Here is a 21,839-nt window from a genome sequence, read left to right as displayed (position 1 = left end):
TTCCTAGCTCTGGAGGGATCCCCGCGCCTGCGGGATGAGGCAGCATCGCTGCAGGGTGGGGAGGGCACGCGTGCGAGGTCCCGGAGATGTGGCTCTGCGGGAGGTCTGCGGGAAAGGCTCTACGGGACATGGTCTCTGGTGTTCCCGACTCTTGTTTCTGAGTTAACGCTTTTGAAAACACTAATAACGGCAGAAAAAGCTATGTGTAAAATACAGTGGTGGATTGTGGGAAGAGTTAGTCATCAGTTGGAAACTAATGTTTTGCAGTAATCTGGCCTCTTACAATGGGAGAAAAAACGTTACTGCATGCGTTTCAGAAACTAAAAGCTTTTCATAAAAAGGTGGCATACTTTCGGCCTTTTAAAATGAACTTACATCTCCAAGTGTAACATCATATCCAGTTCGTAAATAGCCTGAATGTGACCGGATTGGTCCGTGTGGATCTGCTGAGCTCATCGGTGCTGTCAAATGGGCAGTGTGTGGGTTGTGTTTATGCACATGTGCGGCCTAACAACAATGATGCTGTTTTCCTAGGTCCTCAATACTGAGCGAAGTTTCTACCCGGTCAAGATCTAAATTGCCATCAGGCAAGAATATTCTTGTTTTTGGTAAGTAACACATGCGGGCAGTTTGGTGGTTGGGGCTGTTTTTTTGTAGAAACAAAGGTGTTTAAAGCAGTGATGTGAACAAACTGACATGTCTGTTTAAATTAGGTTGTGCAATATGATCTATGCTGTTATTGTCTTCGGGCTCACAGATCTACTTTTTGTTTTGCACTATGAGATTTATAACATTCAGTTTACATTCCGTTTGTTTAAATATATGTCATAATTACATATATAATATATGTAATAATTACATATATGTAATAACTGACAGAGGGTAGGTTTAGATTCGATATTAGGAAGAAGTTCTTCCCTCTGAGGGTGCTGAGGTGCTGGCACAGGTCGCCCAAAGGAGCTGTTATTACCCCATCCCTGGAAGTGTTCAGGGCCAGACTTTTACCATAAAAGTCAGTTGGAGAAACTGTCTGCGACTCAGTTTGGAGTTTTAGCAAGCAGGCATTCCTTGTTACAGCGCTGGGCACACACGTGAATTGTTTCGTGAAGGTGAGCACACCCAGTACTTGCCAGCAGCAGCTGTATATTTAGCATACTCATGCATATACATAGCTTTCCCAGGAGCTAATTATAATATTTGCATCCAAATTACGCATGAGCTTTCTTGCTGAGTGGGGGTCTTTAGTGGTCATCAGTAGTCTTCCTCATTGTGTTTACTGAATGACCTCAGTGCTTGCGCACGCTTGCAAGGTCCTACTGCTGAATTAGCAGCTGGTATGTCCTTGCTTATGTTCTGTTCCAGTCTCGCTCCACGCTGGGCACCACTCTGCTGTCTGGAAGACTGGCATCATTGGTCTTATTTACTGTCTCCTTAATTGTTATCAGTCCCGTGATGTTCCTTCCCCTATCAGCCAAACATTCCTTTCTCTGTATGTCTTAGTAAGTTAGAACAGTTTGGTTTATTCTACTATGTTAAAGGCACACATGCTATTGTTAGTTTAAGACTTAAAGTTACAAGACCATTCTATGATTCTGTAAACTGAGTCCTGGTATAAGCTATTGGATTCAGCTGCAGTACTTAAAATAACAAGTATACAAGTATGGTGTGAAAATGTACAAGGATACTTCTGGTTACTTAAAGAGTTGAAAAATCTTTGAAAAATCTTCCTTCTTTTTTTTTTTTTTTTTTTTTTTTAGAAGTTAATGTTCTGAAAGTGTCTTTTTTCCCTGTAAAAACTTACTGGCAGGTGACGATGGTTCAGGTAAAACCACACTTATGACCAAAATACAGGGAGCAGAGCATGGCAAGAAAGGAAGAGGGCTGGAATACTTGTATCTGAATATTCATGATGAGGACAGAGATGGTAAGTTCATTTTATATGCAATCTCTACTGTAATTAAGTAACTTACATGCTTTTTTAATAACTGTGGTTTCATCAGTGTGTTTTGGGTTACACCCAAGTAGGTTGTTCCAGCATTGCTCTGTATCTTTTAGAAGCTGTATCAGTTTCTTAAAACTGAAATGCATTTTACCTTCAGTGTGCATTCTTCTCTTGCCCTTCTTACAGCTTGACCTGTATATAAGGGAAAAGTACACACTCACAGGATCCATTTACTTTCAGGGTAGATAAGTTTGCTGATGTTGACTTACTAGCAGATATATTGTCATTTAGTATGGCTGCTTGTTAACTGTACAAAGTAAGTGATACATCCATGAGAATTTAATTTTCAGTATGGATTTCTGGGCAGAGAGTTTTGTTTCCTTGTGGGGGCTGTGAGCAGAGTTTTGGTTAACTATAACTGAAATGTTTTGTTAGAATGAATGAGTGAAGAACAGTACTTAAAGTCAAAATTCGTATTTCCTTTTCTCAAATTGAAGCTTGTCTCTTTGCCCCTTATTTTTCTGCTTGTTGCTGTTGGTTACTGCTCGTGTTTTCTATATGGGAGGGGGATGATGACAAGAGACTGTTGAAAAGCAGGTCTGATGATCAGAACACCTCTATTGTTAGGAAAGTTAGGGATAGGAAGAGATGAGGAGCGATTTCCTGGCTTGTAAATCTGCCTCTGTTTGTTTTATTTTGGGCAAACTGCTGGGACCAATTTTGTGCTAGTTTCCACCTTCAAAAATGGGGAATGACAGTCTTCCTATTCATGACTTTCTTCAGACTTTTCAGTTCAGAAAAGAGAAGCAATGGTGGCAGTTCATCCATGTTCCTGAAAACGTATCAACTAGGAAGATCCTATAATGGTATTCTGGAAATGAAAATGTACTGAAGGCTTGCAGGAGTGATTAAGTACCATATGTGACTGGTTGTTATGGAGATTGGTCCTGTGCTCACATGATAGTAAACTGCCTTTGGATGCTAACTTAGGCACAATGAAAGGATGAGTACATTGCCTGTGTTTTCAGTGGCCACCAGATCTTGCAGTTCCTAAAACTCTCTTGTGCTGTAACTTCAAGCGCTGAGCCATTCTTGACTCCTTGAGATTATTGGTTTCAGTGCTTTTTCACCATGCACAAGCTTCCTTAGTACTGCAAAATACTTCAGGGGAAGAAACCACTACGATTAGGAGTGTTAAGACAGCCTGTGACATCAGGCTTCTTGCAACATCAAAGGAGATGATATTATAAGCAGAAAAATGTTTGGTGTGCTATTTTTCCTGGTGCTATCAAACCTCAAGTATGTCCCTTTGGAAATATTTTGGGGCTATTCCTGAGTATCTGGAGGTGATGAGTATTCAAGATGATTAGGAGAAGCCTGTCTTAAGAACTCAGGCAGCACTAACAGGGAAAAAAAAAAGACCTTTTTGACTACCAGACTCAGCTGGAGAATTCAGGTCTTCATGCATCACTTTAGTGGATGTGTTAGGATCTAATAATACATGCTTTTTGCTTTTCTGTCTCATTAGTGTCGTCAGCAAGCAAAATAAATAGCAAAGTGGGTCAGGACCTCCCAGTAGGCAAAGATAGCACTCTTCCTTCTCTGGGGCACATTTGGGTTTGTTTCTTTAAACTCTTTGCATGCTTTAGGTGTGTGTTTGCTTGGATGTGTATTTGGGAACAAAACCTTTAGAACTGACCCACACTTCTTGTAAGCCATAAAGAAACTCAAGATAGGCATTCAGGAGCTTACTATCACACGTTCATTTTTGGGGGTATCTGCTTCTCATTATACTCCAACTTGTTCAAGACCAGCAAACCACAAGGATTTCCAGGAATGTTAAATCCATACTGGTAACTGAAACTCCATAGTGGAGTGAGATCTTTCCAGCCTCTTTCCCAGGTGCTGGAAGATTTCTTTGCTCTCTTTGCCTTTTTCTTCTTCATTTCAGAAGGTTTTATTCTATCCAGGAGAAATACTTCGGTCATAGTGCTGAAATACTGAGGAAAATCTTCTGTGTTGTTTCTTATCCTACCCCTGCTTCCTCCTTAAAGGATAATTGAGTCTGGGTCCTCCTATGTTTAAAGCAGAATTACTCTAGATTGATAGGTGTTTATCTTAGTTTACAATTACTTTTGTCTTTTCTCTTAAAGATTAGATCAGTGGTTAAATTTTGTTTGGGTTTTTTTAGGGGGGAGGTTTGTTGTGGTTTTTGCTTTTTTTTTTTTTTGTGTTTGTTTTGGTTTTAGGAAACTTAAATGCATGGAAAGCACCTCTTTTATGAAGGACCCCTGTGGCTAATACCATTTTGTTTTCACTGTCATCTCTCTCTTTCTTGACAGTGGCTGGTATGTAGCTTAGATGGCAAGATACACATCACCACTGTGTTCATAATCAGCTGGTTCAGTTCTGTTAGATATTTGTTCAGCGTAATGTGCAGTAGTTCCTTAGGTGTGAGGATAACTTAGAATAAGTCCACTACTGAATCTCTACTTGAAAAATCTCCTTCTTAGGATACTGTCCAAATTCTGCCTTGGGTAAGACATTTGTTCAAGACAAGGTTCGGGGATGCATGAGAAGCAATTTTGAGAGAGAGATGATTCTCTTAGATCATTAGCCCCAGGTACAATACCCTTGGAGCATATGACTTTTTCTGCTTACATGACACCGTAGTTCATCTGGATGAAAACACAGCACTACCTGTAAAGTTAACTGGGAATGTTGACGTGACTGTGCAGCTCAGGCCTGAGAGCCCTCTGTTAATGGAACTTCTCAGGGACTGTGGCCAGTTTTTATTTTTTGCCTTTCTTTATGATGAGCAGATGTTTTGTGTCTGTGCTGGCCAGTCTGCTTTTCAGAGTTGAGAATCTTAGTTTGTAGGAGGTAGAAGATAGGCTCTGCATAATTTGCCTAAAGGATATGTATTTCTAGAGTACCTTTTAGAGTCTTGTGCAGAGTAGTTAAAAGTGAGGATGTACAGCAGGACAGTGAGACAAGAACATTGACTGGTTTTGCAGCAGTGCTATGTGGGGTAGTTGGCAATTATAAACACCACAGAGAACTCTGGGTTGATTTGCCTCAGATTACAGGTGCAGGACAGCTGTCCCAACGGTGCCAAATATGCCAGTGAAGTGAAGCCATTCTGTTGTGTTCTTACTTGTCACAAAGTCAAGTAGTCTTCATTTTTTGCCTCAGGTTTGGACTGGCCTCAGTCGTATCATATGCATAGTGCAGTTGAACTGGTTGTTCCAGATGGAGCCAAGTGCTGCTGGTACCCTGGTCTCTAATGGGAAAATTGTCTTTTTGTCAACATATTAAAGTAGTGTTCTTGGAAATTATTTTTCCCTGTTTTGCTTCTCTTCAGAGCTTGTACAAGGGTTGTATAAGTACCACTGATACTTTTTGAGTAAACACAGGAGTTGTAGTTGCAGTTCACAGAATCAACCACCTTCAGTAAAATTCATCAAAGCTGGAATTCTTTCATGGCTAAAGGGATAATGAAATATTGACAGTTTAGAAGTGTAGTTTTAGCACCTATCGAAGCAGTCTTTAATAAGTAGCACCTGCTTTTTCCAACAGGATCTGGTAATTGCTTGCTGTTTTGGCATCTGTCATAGTCACTGTGAAAGGTTCAGTTACTGTTCACATCATACGACTAACTGGGAGCTTAATGTGATGCTGACGAAGGTGAATTTTGAAATCAAGTCTGTGCCAAATTGTGAACAACCAGTACTGTATTTTTAAGTGTAGCAAATGTAAATCACAAGCCATACTTGTGATTTCCTTTACTTTAGGAAAGGAGCAAAACCTGTGGTTTTCATAAAATTCTATATTATTCTTTTAAAATATACTTAATTTGAGTGCTAGGCTTCCGGTCTTCCTAGCAGATTGATTTCATTTGAGTGATAGTTTCAACTGCATTCTAGTTCTGCCTCTATTCTAGTTCCAGTCTGTAATCTAGGTGTTAAGCAGAAAAGAAATCCTGAAGTAGGACAAACTCTGTGATAGTGCTGATGAGAGTTGTAGACATTCATAGCCTCTGGGTAGACTTAAGTTTTTGAAATTTGTGCATTTGCTTCAAGGAGACAGTTGTGCATAGAGGTAGTTAATGTCTATTGATAACTTTTAACTCACAGAAAGATCACAGGGTTTCTGTTCACTGGCACTGGTAGATTTCTGCTTTGGGGAATATACAAAGGATGTGTCTGGAATGTGGAGGATAACAGAGTCCTTCCTGCACAGGTGTTTCATTTACTATAGTAAATAGTAACATATTATAGTAATAGTAAATATATGTATGTTCACATTATGTCCTAGCTTCATTTCTGTTTTTTTCCAAAGTTTTACCAGACTTCCCTCTGCCCTTAGAGGTCCTCCAAAAGCTTTAGATTCGTCCATCCAGTGCTGTGAGAATCCTGTGTGATACCAGTGAGACAGTTTCCTGAAGTGAGGTGGAGGGACAAGGGAAACAATGGACAAATATGCAGAGGTGCATTTCTTAGACACACAACCATTATTGTCACTTGTTTAACTGCAAATAATAGATTTGAGATGTGCAGCTGGAAGTAAAGAGATCTTTCAAGGCATAACTGTTGGCCTATTTGTGTGATAACTGATGGTTGAATGTCTTTTGACAACCTAACAGTGCTTAAGTAGGAGCATGACAATGCTAAATGAAGACTGCCTGTGTATAGCATCTTGATGTAATCTGTCTGTAACTTGGCTGCTCAGTAATTTTATCCAACACCTGATTAGAAGGGTGGTATGTGTATCTGTGTTCCCGTTTCTTCTTCCAACTTGGTCAAGTTTTTGCCTTTTTCTAGAGCCAGTGTTTTTGATCCTAGTGGATTCTTTCCTAGAGTAAAGCTATGATAGCCACAGCAGCTGGATTTATTTTGTGAAGTTGAAGGATTAGCAGCACAGGGCAGAGGAATATGGTGAGGCAGAGTAATGACAAAGCTCAGTGGCTGGTTTGAAAATCTGGGCTCTGTAGTAATTGGTTTGCTGAATTCACTTATTAGAATTCATAGATCTTGTATTTAATACCTATGGAGACCCACTGTTCCCTCTGGACAGCTACAGTAGAATAGGGAATATTTTGAAAGAGGTACTAAGAAAAGTCTAGAAGATAGAAAAAAATTAAGGTGTTCCTTTTAAGGAAGAAGTTCTGAAGATACTGTAATTTATTTATTTTATTAATTTGGACAGAATGGTTGTTCATTGTACCTGACACATCATTTCTAGTTGATACTTAATTTTCAGTTTCTTCTGTTTTTGCCAAAGTTCAGGTTTGGGGTAAAACATCTCATGCCAGCTGTCTGTTCCAGATGATTTTTCCCACCCCCCCACCTTGCATTTAAGCAAAAAGTGTCCAGCTGCTACCAAAACACTGGGAGGGGGGAGAAACACAAAAACTAAAATTCCAAATGCTTTGTCCGGTACTCATTCTGTGAGGAGTCTGCAAGTAGAGGCCAATGTGGATTAAGAGCAGGTAGCACAACTTTAAGGTTTGGTCAATTTTAAGTTTATCCTGAGTTTGCTCGTCCTACTTCTGTGCTAGAAACCTAAGCTGCTTATTGCTTGTATCTTGTTTGCGGCTTATTTCTCTTGTGAGATGTCTTTAGTATGTTAAACCAGCTTATGTGTCTGAGGGACATCTAAGGCTTTCCCGCTGGACACAGCTATAACCACCCCTTTGGAACTTGGAGTTAGATATGGTGCACGTATTCTGGTTTTACCTCTAATAAGTGTCTTTCAAATTCAGGAGTGCTGTGCAGTGTCTTAAAGCTGTTGTGCCAGATGTCTTAGTGAAAACCAAAGAACAGAAATTATTTTTTTTTTTTTAAAGGAAATAGTCTGAACCAAGAAAAATATCCTCCTAAACAAAAGCATCTAATGAGTAATGTAGGCATTTAGACATGTGTCTGTCTTAATAAACAGGCAGGGTCTGCTGGTAGCTGGGCTTTGGCCTTCCATTTAATAGTCATGTACTCCTCTGATCACTTGCAGGCTAGCAAAGCAAAAAGTTCGCATCTGTTGTATTACAACTGTACTTTTCCCTTTCAGATCATACTCGCTGTAATGTTTGGATTCTGGATGGAGACTTATACCATAAAGGGCTATTGAAGTTTGCAGTTTCTGCAGAATCCCTGCAAGACACCATTGTAGTCTTTGTTGCAGATATGTCTAGACCTTGGACTGTTATGGAGTCTTTACAAAAATGGGCCAGTGTCTTGCAAGAACATATTGATAAGATGAAAATTCCTCCAGAAGAGATGAGAGACATGGAACGGAAGTGTAAGTCTTTGTGAATCCACACAGTCTTTTTTTTTTACTACCTGTTGCAACTTCCTTTTGTAATGATAAATGTCTTCAGATTAGTGCTTTGGGAATGGGATGGATAAGAATTACTTTGAAGTTGTGATTGTAACTCTAATATGGATAGACTGTATTAGGCTTTAAAACAACTCTTCCAGTTTGACTGTGCTAAAAAAGCATCAGGTGAATTTAATGGTCTAAATCCCCTGCAGTAATGAGATTTTGATAACTCTATTTTTATAAAGGCCAATTTTTTAAAAAAAATACAGCTCCACACAGAATCACATTTTCAAAAACAGTGACAGATTTCAGTAGCATAGTGAGCTGTCTGCTTTCCAGTGCTATCTAAGCCAGGTCCCATTCCCATACTGTGTATGTTTTCCAGTTGGTCTCTCTGCCCTTGTTTTTCACATGGCTCAGACTGTGATCCTGGTACATCTAATTGTCTCTCCCTGCAGCGTCTCCTATCCTGTGACTTTAGGAATGTTGTATAAACTAACTTTCTTTCCTGGCATATCTGTGGCAGGAAAGAATCTGGCACTGGCAAACAGACATTGCTGCAGTATTATTATTTTCTGAAGCTTCTTTTCTTTTCTAAAATGGTTTTGAATGTTTCTTGAGAGTTTTTTCTGTTTGTTTTCCTACTGGATTACTCCAAAATAAAGTCCTTCAGTAGAAAATACCTTAGCCCCATGGATTTCTCTTCAGCTAAAGTTTAGATTCATGCTGATCATTGCTCTTTGCTGCTTTCGTTCAGGGTGGGTGACTGGCTGTACTGAAGTGTTTCAACCTTGCAAATACTGTCTAGTAGCTTCCATAGATTCACTTTACGGAGCAGCGTAATCTGTTTGTTCTGTGAACATTCAGATGTATTTGTGTTGCTGATATTCTTTACAAATGTTAAATATTATTTTCCTGAAAGGCTTGTGCCTACAGCATGCTAGCTAGAGTTTAAAATTAATGACTGAAACCACCTGGGTTTGGTCACCTGGTTACATAAAAAGGTAAAATCTGACAATTCGAAGAGAAAAAGCATTCCTCCCCCACCCTCCCTTGTGTGTGAGAGATTTGGGGAGAATGGGAGATAGAAAGGCAGTTTTAGTCTCACAATACAGCAGCTAACTTGATTTGTGCTGTTCTGAGGCACACCAAATTTTATGGCTGTCCATATAAATACACAGTGTTTTCAGCCTTCACTAAGACTGTACTCTGTGAAGGAGCCAGTTACATCTATGGCAATGCTTTACCACCGTGTTTAGGGAACTTAGAAGACATTCCAGTAGTGTTGTCTCAAAGATTTCTAAATTAAAGCGTTGTGGAAATTCGTGGTTTCTCTTGCGCGTTGATAAAAGACAGAGGAAAAAGAAAATTGGACAGCCAATTCACACGCTTGCAGGACTCTGCTGCCATCCCATGGCTAGGCGGTGAACTTCGGTCCAATATCAGCACCCCGATGAAACAGGGGAGTGTCTCCATTCACGAACTTCCACCTCACTCCTTTTCTCAGTCGCTGTGTAGTACTTTTGTCATCTCAGGTATTTGTCTCTGACTTCTTGCAGACTGTCCCTAAGGCCAGATCTGTGCTCAAAACTTTGGCCACCATAGCTTGTAATTCTTCTAACAGCAAGGTATGCTAGAAGAAACTTGTAACTCTGTATCAGTGTAACTGCTTAGACAATATAGAGCACTCATGTCTGAAGAATGCCTTGTGACCACAGTCCATCAGTAAAGCAATACCAGCAAAGTTTTCCTTACTAAAATCCTGCTTCATACACTGCCTGAGATAAGCTGCCACTTAGAAAATGAAGAATCACTATGTTGCAGTAGCTGGGATGTGAAAAACCTGGGATAATAAAGCACATATGCAAAGCAGGCAGTCAAAACAGAGAAACAAGCTGCAGAGTGATGTGCTAAATTCACTCCAGTAAAGCCCCACTGCAGCATAACATCACATGGATGTATGTTCAGCTTGCAGAACCATGTTCCCTTTATGCTTGTTTCTAGATACAAGCTGTGGCATGTGGACCAAGCTGAATGCCAATGGTGCTTTCTGGTACCAATACCCACTAGTTCTTGTTGACCCCGAAGAAACATTTTTTGTTCCATTAGCATCTGTTTAAGTGCTGCTAGGTTGTTCTTTCTTCATTACTGAGATGTTACTAACAGTTTCCAGTAGTCCTTTTGTTAGCTCACCATTCTCAATGGAATTGAACTTCGGACTGCTTGTCTTTGCATTCAAGGTTTTTGTGGCCTTTCTCCACCCAGTCTTTTGTGTTGTGTTGGCTATTTGAGATACTGACTCTTGGCTTTACTGGGCAGATGATGCTAGGCTCCATCTGGTATACAAGCAGTTTTCCTTTTGTGCTTAAAGAGCTTCCAGAGTGGGAGGCAGGACACACATGTGAAGGCAACAGGCTGCCTTGAAAGAAATTGAATTATTCAGAGTATACCAGCAGCATTGTCAGTCTGCTCTCACTCCTACCAGTGAGCTGCTCTGGAAATTCCTTGCGAAAAGCTTGGCTAATGTGGGTTCAGGTAAATAATGTCAGTTTAAATGTTCCAATTTAATTCAGACTCAATTAAGATAAATAATTTTTTTAAATAACACACATTTGAATAACTATTTCAGGGAAGATCTAAGTGTTGCCTTCCTGTGTATGACACCAAAGCAGAAAACTGTTAAGAATCAAGAAATGCAGAAAGGAAGTATACTGGTAAAATGGCTGTTATATTAATGTCCTTGGGAGCTCTAGAAGATACTTGAATACTTGAAAATCCTTGAAACAATAGCATATTTTCCTGAAAATTAAGCACTGCTCCATGGAAGCTGACTTAGTTATTAGGTTTTTTTTGGGGGGGGGGGTTGTTGGTTTTTTTTGTTTGTTTGTCTGACATACAGCTGGAAGAATTCTTAAGCTAAAAGCTAAAAGAAACGTACTTTGCCTGGACATCTGTTGCCTAGGAATTCTTTTCACAAGACTAACACGATCAGTAAAGATGGTGCACAAAAAAACAAAGCCAAAAGCTGCATGAATGTGAAACTAATAGAGTGTAAATATGGAATGGTTGTCTGGAAAAAGAATTCAGCATTTTTCTTCCTCTGCTGCTCAGGCCTTTGTGACCTGTCTAGTTCAGTAAGTTACAGTGTTTGCCATTTCCGTACTGCAGTTATACAGTAATCCAAGACTGAGGATTTTATTGTTATAAAACAATTAAACCTAACAGTAATTGTGGATTGATTTCTTGGTGGTACTTGGAGTCAATTGTTCCTGTGACATGAATGATTCCAGTTATAGTTAGCTTTCAGGAGCTTGTGTAAATAAGCAGGAACATGAGAACAAACCAGTTAATTGGAAACTTCGATTCATTTGCTGTGTTAAGTGCAAAATTACACATAAAAGGCTTTTTCCTAGATAAGCCACGAGTCTGGTAGATAAATCAGCACACTGATTTTTATGTGTGATTTTTATGGCACACCATCACCTGGTGATAATTTTTCAAATTTGCTTTCTGTAAGGTCGTCAGTAAACATACTTAATGTGCACAATGTGCAGTGGAATTTTGATTTCCAGTTGCCGAATATGAAACAGCAAAGGAAAGCATCTCTGAAAGTACTGTTGTTTCCGCTCCACCAGAAGGCACTGCCTCCCCAAGTTCAAAGGCAGCTGCATTTGATTTTTTTTTTAATTTGTTTCCTTGGAGCTTGGGATATACTGATTTGGTGACTGGAGTCTTACGGTCTATATTTAATATGGGTTTTTAAGCTTTTCTCTGGACTTAAGGCTCTTGTTTTCCCCAAGAATCACACAAATTTATATTTCAAATAAAAATTGTGGATTGTGGGGCTCTGAACGGAAGTGTTTTTCTGCTTTGTTCTTCCTTCCACATGCCCATTCTCCTTCAGGAATGGTTTCTATTTTGAAAAGGTACAGTGACTTCATTTTGCAAGATTGTGTTACAAACCTTTTGGAGGTTTTACCACTTCCTAAACCTCGGGAGGAACAGATGGCCTGCAGTACAGTTGCAGCTCCTTCCCTGTCACATGGGTGGATGTACTGAACAACACTGTCTTTGTGACCATGCTGGAGACTGGGAGCTTTTTTGGAGAGCTTTCCTTACTGTACGTACAGTCAGCCTGCTCCCACTGTTTCTAAAATAAAGTTGCTTTCATGGGAGCAAATTGTGGAGCTTTGCTTGCCTCTTTCCTGAGAGCTTCTCATGGCTGAGCAAGAAGGAGGCTTCAGGTGGAGTTGTCATGTGAGGGCAAGCCCTGGGCCTTCAGGAAGTGCTGAGCTGGGAGCAGACACATCCAATAGGCAGATTGATCTGGTCTGTGTCTTTCTGTCTGAAAAAATACATAAAGGCTGTAAATTGCAGCCCAGTTTTGATAAAGCATGTGTGGGGTCACAGTGCACTTCCAAAATGGTGTTAATACTATTTCTTAGGCACTTTGATAATATTCAGTAGGGACACTCATTGTTGCCATGAAATTAAAACACTGGAAATGTAGAAAACATCTAGTTTCCTCTGGACTCCACTATAGTCTTCCAAAATGTAACTGAGTCTCTTCAGATAATATTTAGAAGTCCTTGAGTCTGTATTTACACAGTGTAATTTTTATATGCCTAGCACTGGACTCCTGCAACACAAATAGAAGCTTAAGTTGAGTTACAGTTTATAAGAAAGAGTGGCTGTTTCAGCTTGGTGTTTTCTGGGTCCATTTACATTTTCACCATACTTTCTTCCCAAACCAGGTGTAAATTGCACTAAGTCTAAGCTATGTTGCTAAACTGCATTTATGTTTTCTGTTTTCAGCTGCCCTACAATGAAATGCATTGAGTTGAGGAATGTGCATTTGTGTATGCTATAGCTCTTGCAGCTATAAATGCACTTATTTTAGCTTGCTGAAATTTTTACTGGACGAGAATTGTGTTTGAAGGGGCCACAAGGCTTAAGTTTGTGTTCTGTTCTCATGGAGTACCTCATTATGAAAGGAGAAAAAAAAAAAAGGGATTTCTAGTTAGTCATGGGTTAATTATGGTTTGAGAAGAACTAGTTCCTTTGTTGTGCCTTAAGATCTCTTTCTTAATAGTTATAAAGGAGTTTCAAGAGTATGTAGAACCTGAAGAAGGCTACCAAGGATCACCGCAGAGAAGAGGCCCTTCTGGCCAAGAGGATGAACATGTTTCTTTGCCACTTGGAGAAAATGTGCTGACTCACAACCTTGGTATTCCTGTGCTGGTAGTTTGTACAAAAGTGAGTTTCTAGTTCTGTTTGCTACTACAGAAAAGTTTAATTACTTTTCTTCTAGAAGACATGCTTTATACAGATATGCAGAATGAATTCTGGATTAATAGTAAAGGGATTTATTTTAAAAGTAAGTAAATTTTTAATTCTGCAGAAGGGTAATCACCTCATCAATTATATGTTAATTACTTTCTCTTTTGAGTTATTGGTGGCATTTTAAAACCAAAGGCTCACAGTAAATGTGATGCGTGTGTAATATTCAGGAAGATGTTTTAGGATGTGCTGGAATTATATGACTGGGTTTTCTGGTTTTGTTTTTCTCCCTTTCTGCCAGTGCGATGCAGTGAGTGTACTAGAGAAGGAGCACGATTACAGAGAAGAACACTTTGACTTCATTCAGTCACACATTCGTAGATTCTGCTTACAGTGTATCCTTTCCTGTGCTGAAGAGATTTGCTGTAATCTGGAAGCAAGAAACTATGTTTTAGTGTTGAATTGCACATAAAGTTAATCTGAGAAGTTGCACTTCAAGATTGCTTGGTATTTAGTTATTTACTCTGTAGCATTTGTTGTTTTGAAGTTGTTGATATATGTTTTTAAATTGTGCATGGGATTTGGCACTTATGTTCCTTTACAATGGATTTGTCTTGCATTGTATGAGGTTTTTTCCTTGGTTTTCCCCTCAAAACTTGCAATTTCCATGTAATCCTGAGATCTCAGCTGTCTCCTAATACTAAATGGCTTTAACTAGTGCCTTGAACTGCTTCTCAAAATTTGGTCTACTCCTAATACTTCCGTTAGCTTCTGTTCTGAAATTCTTACTGTAATTTAAAAACCGTGTTACAGAATTTTCCTTAAATAAATAATCAGATGGGGCTGCCTTGATTTATACATCAGTTAAGGAGGAAAAGAACCTTGATCTGTTGTATAAGTACATTGTACATAAAACATACGGTTTTCAGTTTACCACACCTGCCTTAGTGGTAGAAAAGGATGCAGTTTTTATGTAAGTCAGTTGTATGAGCAGCATGGTTTCAGTTTGTTTTCTGTTAAGCACTATACTTCATACAACACATAAGTAAAAATGACTTGAATTGTTTGTGTCATTCAAAAGCTTAGTATGTGAGTCTTCTGAAATTCTGCATTAAAAAAACTGTAATGCGTATTATTTAGGTTCCTTAGAGTATACCATTCCAACTTTTTAGTATCTTTGGAATTTAGCTGAGAACTAGGACTGACCTGTAATAAAATTGCCTTATTGAGGTAGAGGACAGTAAATAAATGGTCTCTGTAGAAGTGTTTTTTGTGACTGAAAAGCCTGAACTTTCCTTCCTTTTATAGACCTGCTGGTTGGGACAATGAAAAGAAAATTGCCATTTTACATGAAAATTTCACGACAGTGAAACCAGAAGATGCATATGAGGACTTCATTGTAAAACCTCCTGTAAGAAAGGTAAAAAGGAGTAAAGTTTTCCCTCTGCCCTCACACACAAGTAAAGTTTGCTCGAGTGGCTGCTAAATACTTATTAATATTGAAGAACTCTGAATTAAATATACGGGGGTTTTGTATCCAGATGTGTGAAACATGAGGCTTCCATTTTCCAGTTGTTTAAATACTGTAGGCAAACACAGAAATCATTCAGCTTAGTGAACGAAAGGCAGTCCAAAAATAACCATTTCACATGGACCTGTCTGCATGTGTGGGGCAAGATTGCCTTTTGAAAATGGAGAATACTTCTGTAGGACTTCAGCAATTTACACACATACACACGTGGCATTAAGGTTACCATGTAAAGGCAAATCTTGTAAAACAAGACAGTCTGTCTCTAACTGCATTAATGCACTATTAATAACGGATTTCTTTCGCTAGGGCAAGAGCAGTGAATGATCCATATAAATTCTGCTTATTGCTAATTTTGCGAGTATAGGCACACAGGATTAGGATATGTGTAAAACAGATAATATGGAAAATTGTAAAGAAAATTTTTTGGTTTCTATCAGAAAACTTCTTTTACAACTTCTGTACACACCTGATGTTTCTAGATCAAGCCCCAGTCTTGGGAAAAGGGAAGAGCCATTTGAAGCTTTCATGGAAGGGAAAGGTTTAATCCTGTTTGTAACTCATGGCACCCATAGGAAATAATAATTTCCTAATAGCAGTGTTAGGACTGATAAGAGCTAGCATAATGCTTTTGGGGCTGAAGGATTGAGTGTGGGGTTTTAGAGGGTGAGGTTGTCTTGGGTCTCTGTAGAGACGATGGTAAGATTAATAGTTAAAAAGATGAATGTGTCTACTTACCAAGTACTCATCTTTCTAGGAGAATACCCACAGGCTGGCATCAATGCTAGTCTGCTCCATTCACTTAACAGTATTTTTTTTTCTATGACAACTTCTTTAATGTTACTACTTTTAAATGTGAAAAATTGGGGTTTGTTGGGTTTATTAATGGTATTAAAGATTTGCCTCTTTTTATTTCCCTTTGATTACCAAAACATATAAACAGTTACAGTAGTTTCAGTTTTTACTTCTAATAACAAGATACGTTGTTCTACAGTTAGTCCATGATAAAGAGCTGGCAGCAGAAGATGAACAAGTATTTCTTATGAAGCAGCAGGTAAGAATGCATGAAAATAAGTCCGTACTAAGTAAGATTTCACTTTAACCTCTGCATTATTATTGCCTTCAGTTTTTCATGCCTCATTTAAACTACTAGAAAGTCACTTTTCAGCTTTGCAAATTCAGATGTAATTGTGAAGTAAGACTTTATTTTAAGTAATACAGGTAGAAAATATGGCCCTGTATCTTGGCAAGTTGAAAGGAAAATACGCTGAGGACAGAAATAATTCATGTTTTGAAGAAGACCAAGATAATTTGAAATTTTGCAACACAGTTGTATTGATTGTGAAATACAAATACTAAAACATCTTAGGGTTGTGGTTTTCTTACAGACAGACACTTGAAAGACTTTAAAGTGTCAAATTTGGCTATTCTGCTGTTTGTCTATTTCTTGCCATTTTCTTTATTGCTCTGTTGTTTTAAAAAAACTATTAACACTTTCCTGTATAGCTGATTATAAATGTTGTAGAGGTTACAGATTTGGGTGTCTCTGGTTTATGGTTCTGGAACGGCTGTGTACAGAACTGATTTACTCATTTTAACTCTGTCCTCTAGTGGTGAAGTCTGGAAGTATATAAATGTCAAAGAGGAAGCCTGTAAATATCAGGGAAAAATATCAAATATCACTGTATTTTATTCCTTTATATTTTTTAAAGTATATTTATTATTTTAATATGTTTTGCAGTCATTCCTTGCCAAACAGCCAGCAACGCCTACAAGAGCATCAGTAAGTAAATCTAAGAGAAGAGTAGGAGGTGTTTTGTTTTCCTTTAGGAAAGAGGGGAATGATTCTAACCTGTAGAGGTTCATTTTGTAAACATAAGTGTAAAATACATAATATCCCCAAAACTGCAGGAAATAAAAACAACAAAGGTGGCAATATTTTAAAATGTTCCTTATAAATTTCTTCATTCCAATTCACTGTGGAAACATAGAAATATCTGATGATTATTGAACTGAAAACTTCCTGCAGTGGAGGAGCATGCCCAAAATAACTGGTGGTGTTTTCCCCAATGTGCATACACTACAGTGCTAATACAAAGGTTTAAAAAGTAATTTGTATGTAGTGTTACATTTGCTTTATGTAATTAACCCATTTAAGTTCTCTGATTTGTGTGATTTTTGACTTGTTTTAAGGAATCTCCTGCAAGAGGCCCTGCAGGGTCCCCAAGAACTCAAGGCAGAGCTGGTCCCACCAATGTACCCAGTGCCTCACCAATAACATCAGTTAAGAAACCAGATCCAAATATTAAAAGTATGAATAATCATTTTACTGTTTTTATCATGTGTTGTTTACATTAAAAAAAAATACTTCTTTGTAGGAAGATTTTGGAATTTATTCATGAATGGTTTAATAACAGGAATGAATTTATGACATAGCTTCACGTTTGATTTCTTTCTTTTTTCTTCCTTTTTTGTCATTCATATGACTTGAAACAGAGCACTCAGAGTTCAGAATTTGCCTAAACATACGTAATACTTTGTTTCTTAGCTACTACATTTAGAAAAAACAAAGACATACAAATGGATTAAGGTTTTGTGACAGTCGCACATTCCAGAAGAGCAGTAATATGCTTTCAGTTATCTTTGACATTACCAAAGAATGCAAAGGACTAGTGTCTTTAAATTGAGCAAGGAGAGACTCTCATATTTGAGGGTTATTTCCTTGATTGGTGAGAGTTGTGTGTGTATGTAAAGTGTAAGTTACACCATTTACCAGCAATAACTATTCTGTGATTATATATATATGTTGGTTCTTTGTTGTTTGTTGTTTTGGTTTTTTTTTTATTCAGATAATGCTGCAAGTGAAGGTGTCTTGGCTAGTTTCTTTAACAGTCTCCTGAGCAAAAAGACTGGCTCTCCTGGGAGTCCTGGTGCTGGCGGAGTGCAAAGTACAGCCAAGAAATCAGGTATTGGACTTGGGATATAGATACAGATATAGATATATATATATATATATGCAGGCTGTTTTGCATATTTTCAATAATTTATTACATCCACATTGGTCTCACTGCATCTGTCTTTTAAACTGGTCAGTGAAGTGACAGATATTGATAGATGACAGTGCCAAATCAAGCTGTCTTTAAAAAGAGAACTAAACTACAATTTCACAACTCCAGGGCTTCTGTTAAGCCTATTACAATGTGATTCTTTGAAGAAGTTATACTGCTGGGATATAAATAACATTTGAATCTTGATCATATTCAGAAAGTGCTCATTTCCTTTTGTACTTTAGAATTCCTTCCTTTCTTGACACTTAACTGTTGCTTGAAGGAAATGCAGTTTGTTGGATTTGGACTGCAGTTTCTAGTCAAACTATTGAACTCTCTCCAGGTTTCAAGTTAAATGAACTACTTCTTATCACAGCTTGAGGTTATTCTCTCATTAATTAGTATTTTATTGTGATCCAACACAGTAAAATCCAACTGGATTTGTTCTGTGTATGTGCCTATGACTGCACTGTGTGAGGTATTTGCTGGAAAGTAATTGCACTGGTCTTGGTGAAAATAGAAGAAGCCTGTCAGAATACTTGGTAGCTTTACTGAACTCAGTGTTGTAAAATGTGTGGTTGTTCTATCTGATATTAGCAATTTAATACTTTGGATTATTTAACTGCTTCTTTTTGATTTGGCATTCCCATCACACTTAACATTCAGGAGATTTCTTTCCAGAATTATTTCACTACTAAATTATTGATAGAAAGTCTACTTCTGAACTCAGACTTGTGAAACCATGTAAAATGTAATGGTGATGCCAAAGCCATGGTGTGTGATACTTAGAGGAGGGTGTAAGGGCCAGGCATTCTGAACTGGAAATGAAAAGTATTTGATGCTAGCCACAGTCATGGTATTGCCAGTAAGAGATCCAGAGCAGCTGTTGGAGTGTGGGAGTTTAAACTGAAACTATTCCTGGAGAGGTGAAGTAAGGATTTTTGGTTTTTTAGGGGGAAAGGTTTTATATGACGTTCTGTGCTCTGAAAGCTCAAAAGCAGCTAGAATTTGGCTTCTGGCAAGGCAGTATTTTGTTGTTGGTTTGTTTGTTGGTTTGTTTTTTTTTTTTATCATGATGAATTCTGTAATTTATCTTTGAAAGAATTATTATAAAGATAACAAAGAACTGTTTGTGTTATTTACATAATATTACTGTATCTTCATTATAAAAATAATTCTTTCTTAATCCAGAATGCCCTCTTCAGTTAAATACTGGAAGGTGTCCCCTGCTTCATCAAATACAACCTTGTGCTATTACTGACCACACTGTCAAATTAACTGTTTTAATAAAAATAGAACCAGAAATAATTTTTAAGGATTATTTCATGCATGTTCTTTATTTAAAGCAGAATCAGTTACAAGATCCTGGCTAGCAGTTAAAACCAAACTGAAATAAAAGATCTAATGTCATCTCACCAGGAAGTCTATTCTAGTACTTAATTTCTTAGTTATTTTTTTCTCTTGTACAGTCAGTATTTCTTAATCCCAATAGTATTTGTCTTGTTCAAGTGGAGGCAGAGATGAGTCGCCCTTTGTCTTTGCAGCAGCCTGTGGCATATTTGAAAGCTATTACCCATTTGCCTGTGACTTTTGTCTGGACTACAAAATATATTTCTGTTGGCCTTTCCTCATAGGACTTGTGTTTATGGCTCTTACAGTTCTTACTGGTCTTCTTTGGAATGTCTCCTCACATGAGCTGTTCCTTTTCATACTCAGAAGTGAACGCAGTACATCAGACAAGGCTTTGTCTGCCCTAAATAGGGGTTACTTAATCTGTGTTATGTATGGTGCTTCTGTTTAGATGTCTCATTGTGATGCTAGTTTTTATCCGTATGATGTTAAACACAATTTGTTATAACAATACAGCCAGTTTAATACAATTTCTGCCTCCTAGTAGGAGGTTTTCTAGTCTGTACCAAATTACCTTAGTATTTCAAAAGGTCATACATTTGCTTAATCATTGTTTTCCATTCTATTATTATGGCCCACTTTGATAATTTATATGAATAACTTTTGCCTTTAAACCTGTCTTTTGAAATCCTTTGTATTCCCTTCATGCATGCTTGCCTACATATCTGATACCTTCAACAGCTGGACAAGGTAGTTTGCTGAATAGTACTGACTAGTACTATGGATAACTAATGGGTGATTTTATGAATTACAATACATTAATTTTTCTGAAATATCAGGACTGTTTTTTTGTCTAGTTATTTATATGAAGGTCATGTAAGATGTGATATCGACCACTTCTCCCTTCTCCACAGGACCTGTTATCCTATCATAGAAAGAAATTTGGTTGGCTTGACACAACTTGTTGGTAACAGATCCCTGTTGGTTGTTGTGCTGGTAGGCTGTTTGTAAGCACCTAAAACATAATTGCAATTTCTGGAAGAAATACTAGAGCAAAAACTAACTGGTCTGTAATGGGCTTTATTCTTTCCTTTCTGTCTTCTAGAGCATCATGTGCCTTTCAGGAGTTTTTCAAAGATAACAAATGGCTGTGTGTACTTTTTTTTCTCTTCTTGTGTCAGCATTAACTTCTAATTTATATAGATCATTTCTCTCCTGAAACATCTAGACATAGCAGTTGTAGATCCTTCCTTAACTTCGTTGTTTTGTTAGACTAAATTAGACAATTTCTCTCTTAGTCTCCTCTTAGAGGTTGAGCTCTGTTTTCCCTACTAGTTTCTTCTTCATTAATTCTTATCATTGGCTTATATTTTCTTGAACATGAGTGATAAAATTTTGTGCAGCACTCCAGATATCTCATTGTAGTATCTGGTACAGCAGTTCTCTTTCTTTGCTGGAAGCACTTCTGAGTGATCTCAAGATTGCAGTTGGCTTTTCTTGGCTGCATCAAGTTGGCAGCTCACGCTTGTTCCCTGACTTTCAGAACAGAACAACCGTCTTTCACTTACAAGAGAATATGCCTGTTCCTTATCAGCTGATGCGCTCGTGACTTATATTCAGCCAATATAAGATTAAACTTTCCTGAGAAGGTAAGGGCTCCTAACACTGGTTTTTGAAAAGCTCTTTTTGAGATTATAAGGTAGCTGATGCTGATGATAAGGGAGAAGATTGCTTGCCCTTCTGTGGAAGAGCTGAGGAGGATATCTTGGAGAAAGTCTTACTTATGGTAGCATCTTCTCTGCAAGTAAATGTGCTAAAATGATCTTTGTAGACATTTAAATGTCTAAAGTGTTTAAAGAGCCCTAAGTTTTAAGAAGGTTGACACTAAAAATATTTAGCTTTAAAGAGACCATCTGTTTCTCCCACAGCTATGAATATCCTGCGGTTGAAATGTTGAGATTCCATCACAGGATGAGAGAGGCATTGTGGATCTCAACATCCTGGTCAGCCTAATTGATTGATTGGTTTCTGCTATGTTAAATCTTACTTGAGAAAACTCTGTCATCTGTGGAGATGCAGCAATGTCATGTCCGTTTATCATGGTGTGTCATTCCTCACCCATCTTATTTGCCTTTGTTTCTGGACTGTCTTTCTTCCATGTGTAGACCATGATATTTCAAAGAACTTCAGTTTGTGGTTTCTGTGGGGGATTGTTTTTCTTCACATGAACTTCTAGACTTGAAAAATTTCATTTATATTAAGAAGCAGATTCTTGCAGATTCTAGGATTTGCCTTCAACCATCTATTCCTGTGCAATAGATAAAGAAGTACAGTTCCCTGCTGTCACTCTATTGACTAAGGCCATTACCATCCT

The 21,839-nt window shown here is 38.1% G+C and overlaps 1 protein-coding gene across 1 annotated transcript in view; it reads left to right on the top strand.

The window, feature by feature from the left end:
- Positions 1-534: 534 nt before the first annotated feature.
- The window catches only part of DYNC1LI2 (dynein, cytoplasmic 1, light intermediate chain 2), a gene marked incomplete at its 5' end in the record, with an annotated part of 23,595 nt that continues 2,290 nt past the window's right edge, over positions 535-21,839 (top strand). Inside the window, 11 exons of the mRNA XM_010010367.1 lie at positions 535-608; positions 1,808-1,924; positions 8,009-8,239; positions 13,353-13,516; positions 13,842-13,935; positions 14,378-14,513; positions 14,849-14,960; positions 16,063-16,122; positions 16,810-16,851; positions 17,262-17,379; positions 17,918-18,034. Coding sequence (XP_010008669.1) covers positions 535-608; positions 1,808-1,924; positions 8,009-8,239; positions 13,353-13,516; positions 13,842-13,935; positions 14,378-14,513; positions 14,849-14,960; positions 16,063-16,122; positions 16,810-16,851; positions 17,262-17,379; positions 17,918-18,034 — 1,265 coding nt within the window. The remainder of the gene's footprint in view (positions 609-1,807; positions 1,925-8,008; positions 8,240-13,352; positions 13,517-13,841; positions 13,936-14,377; positions 14,514-14,848; positions 14,961-16,062; positions 16,123-16,809; positions 16,852-17,261; positions 17,380-17,917; positions 18,035-21,839) is intronic.

The sequence above is a fragment of the Nestor notabilis genome, unplaced genomic scaffold, assembly GCF_000696875.1.
Source record: "Nestor notabilis isolate BGI_N333 unplaced genomic scaffold, ASM69687v1 scaffold13332, whole genome shotgun sequence".
NCBI lineage: Eukaryota > Metazoa > Chordata > Aves > Psittaciformes > Psittacidae > Nestor > Nestor notabilis.
Note: the sequence above shows the minus strand (reverse complement) of the source record. Positions and strands in the feature narration are given on the sequence as shown.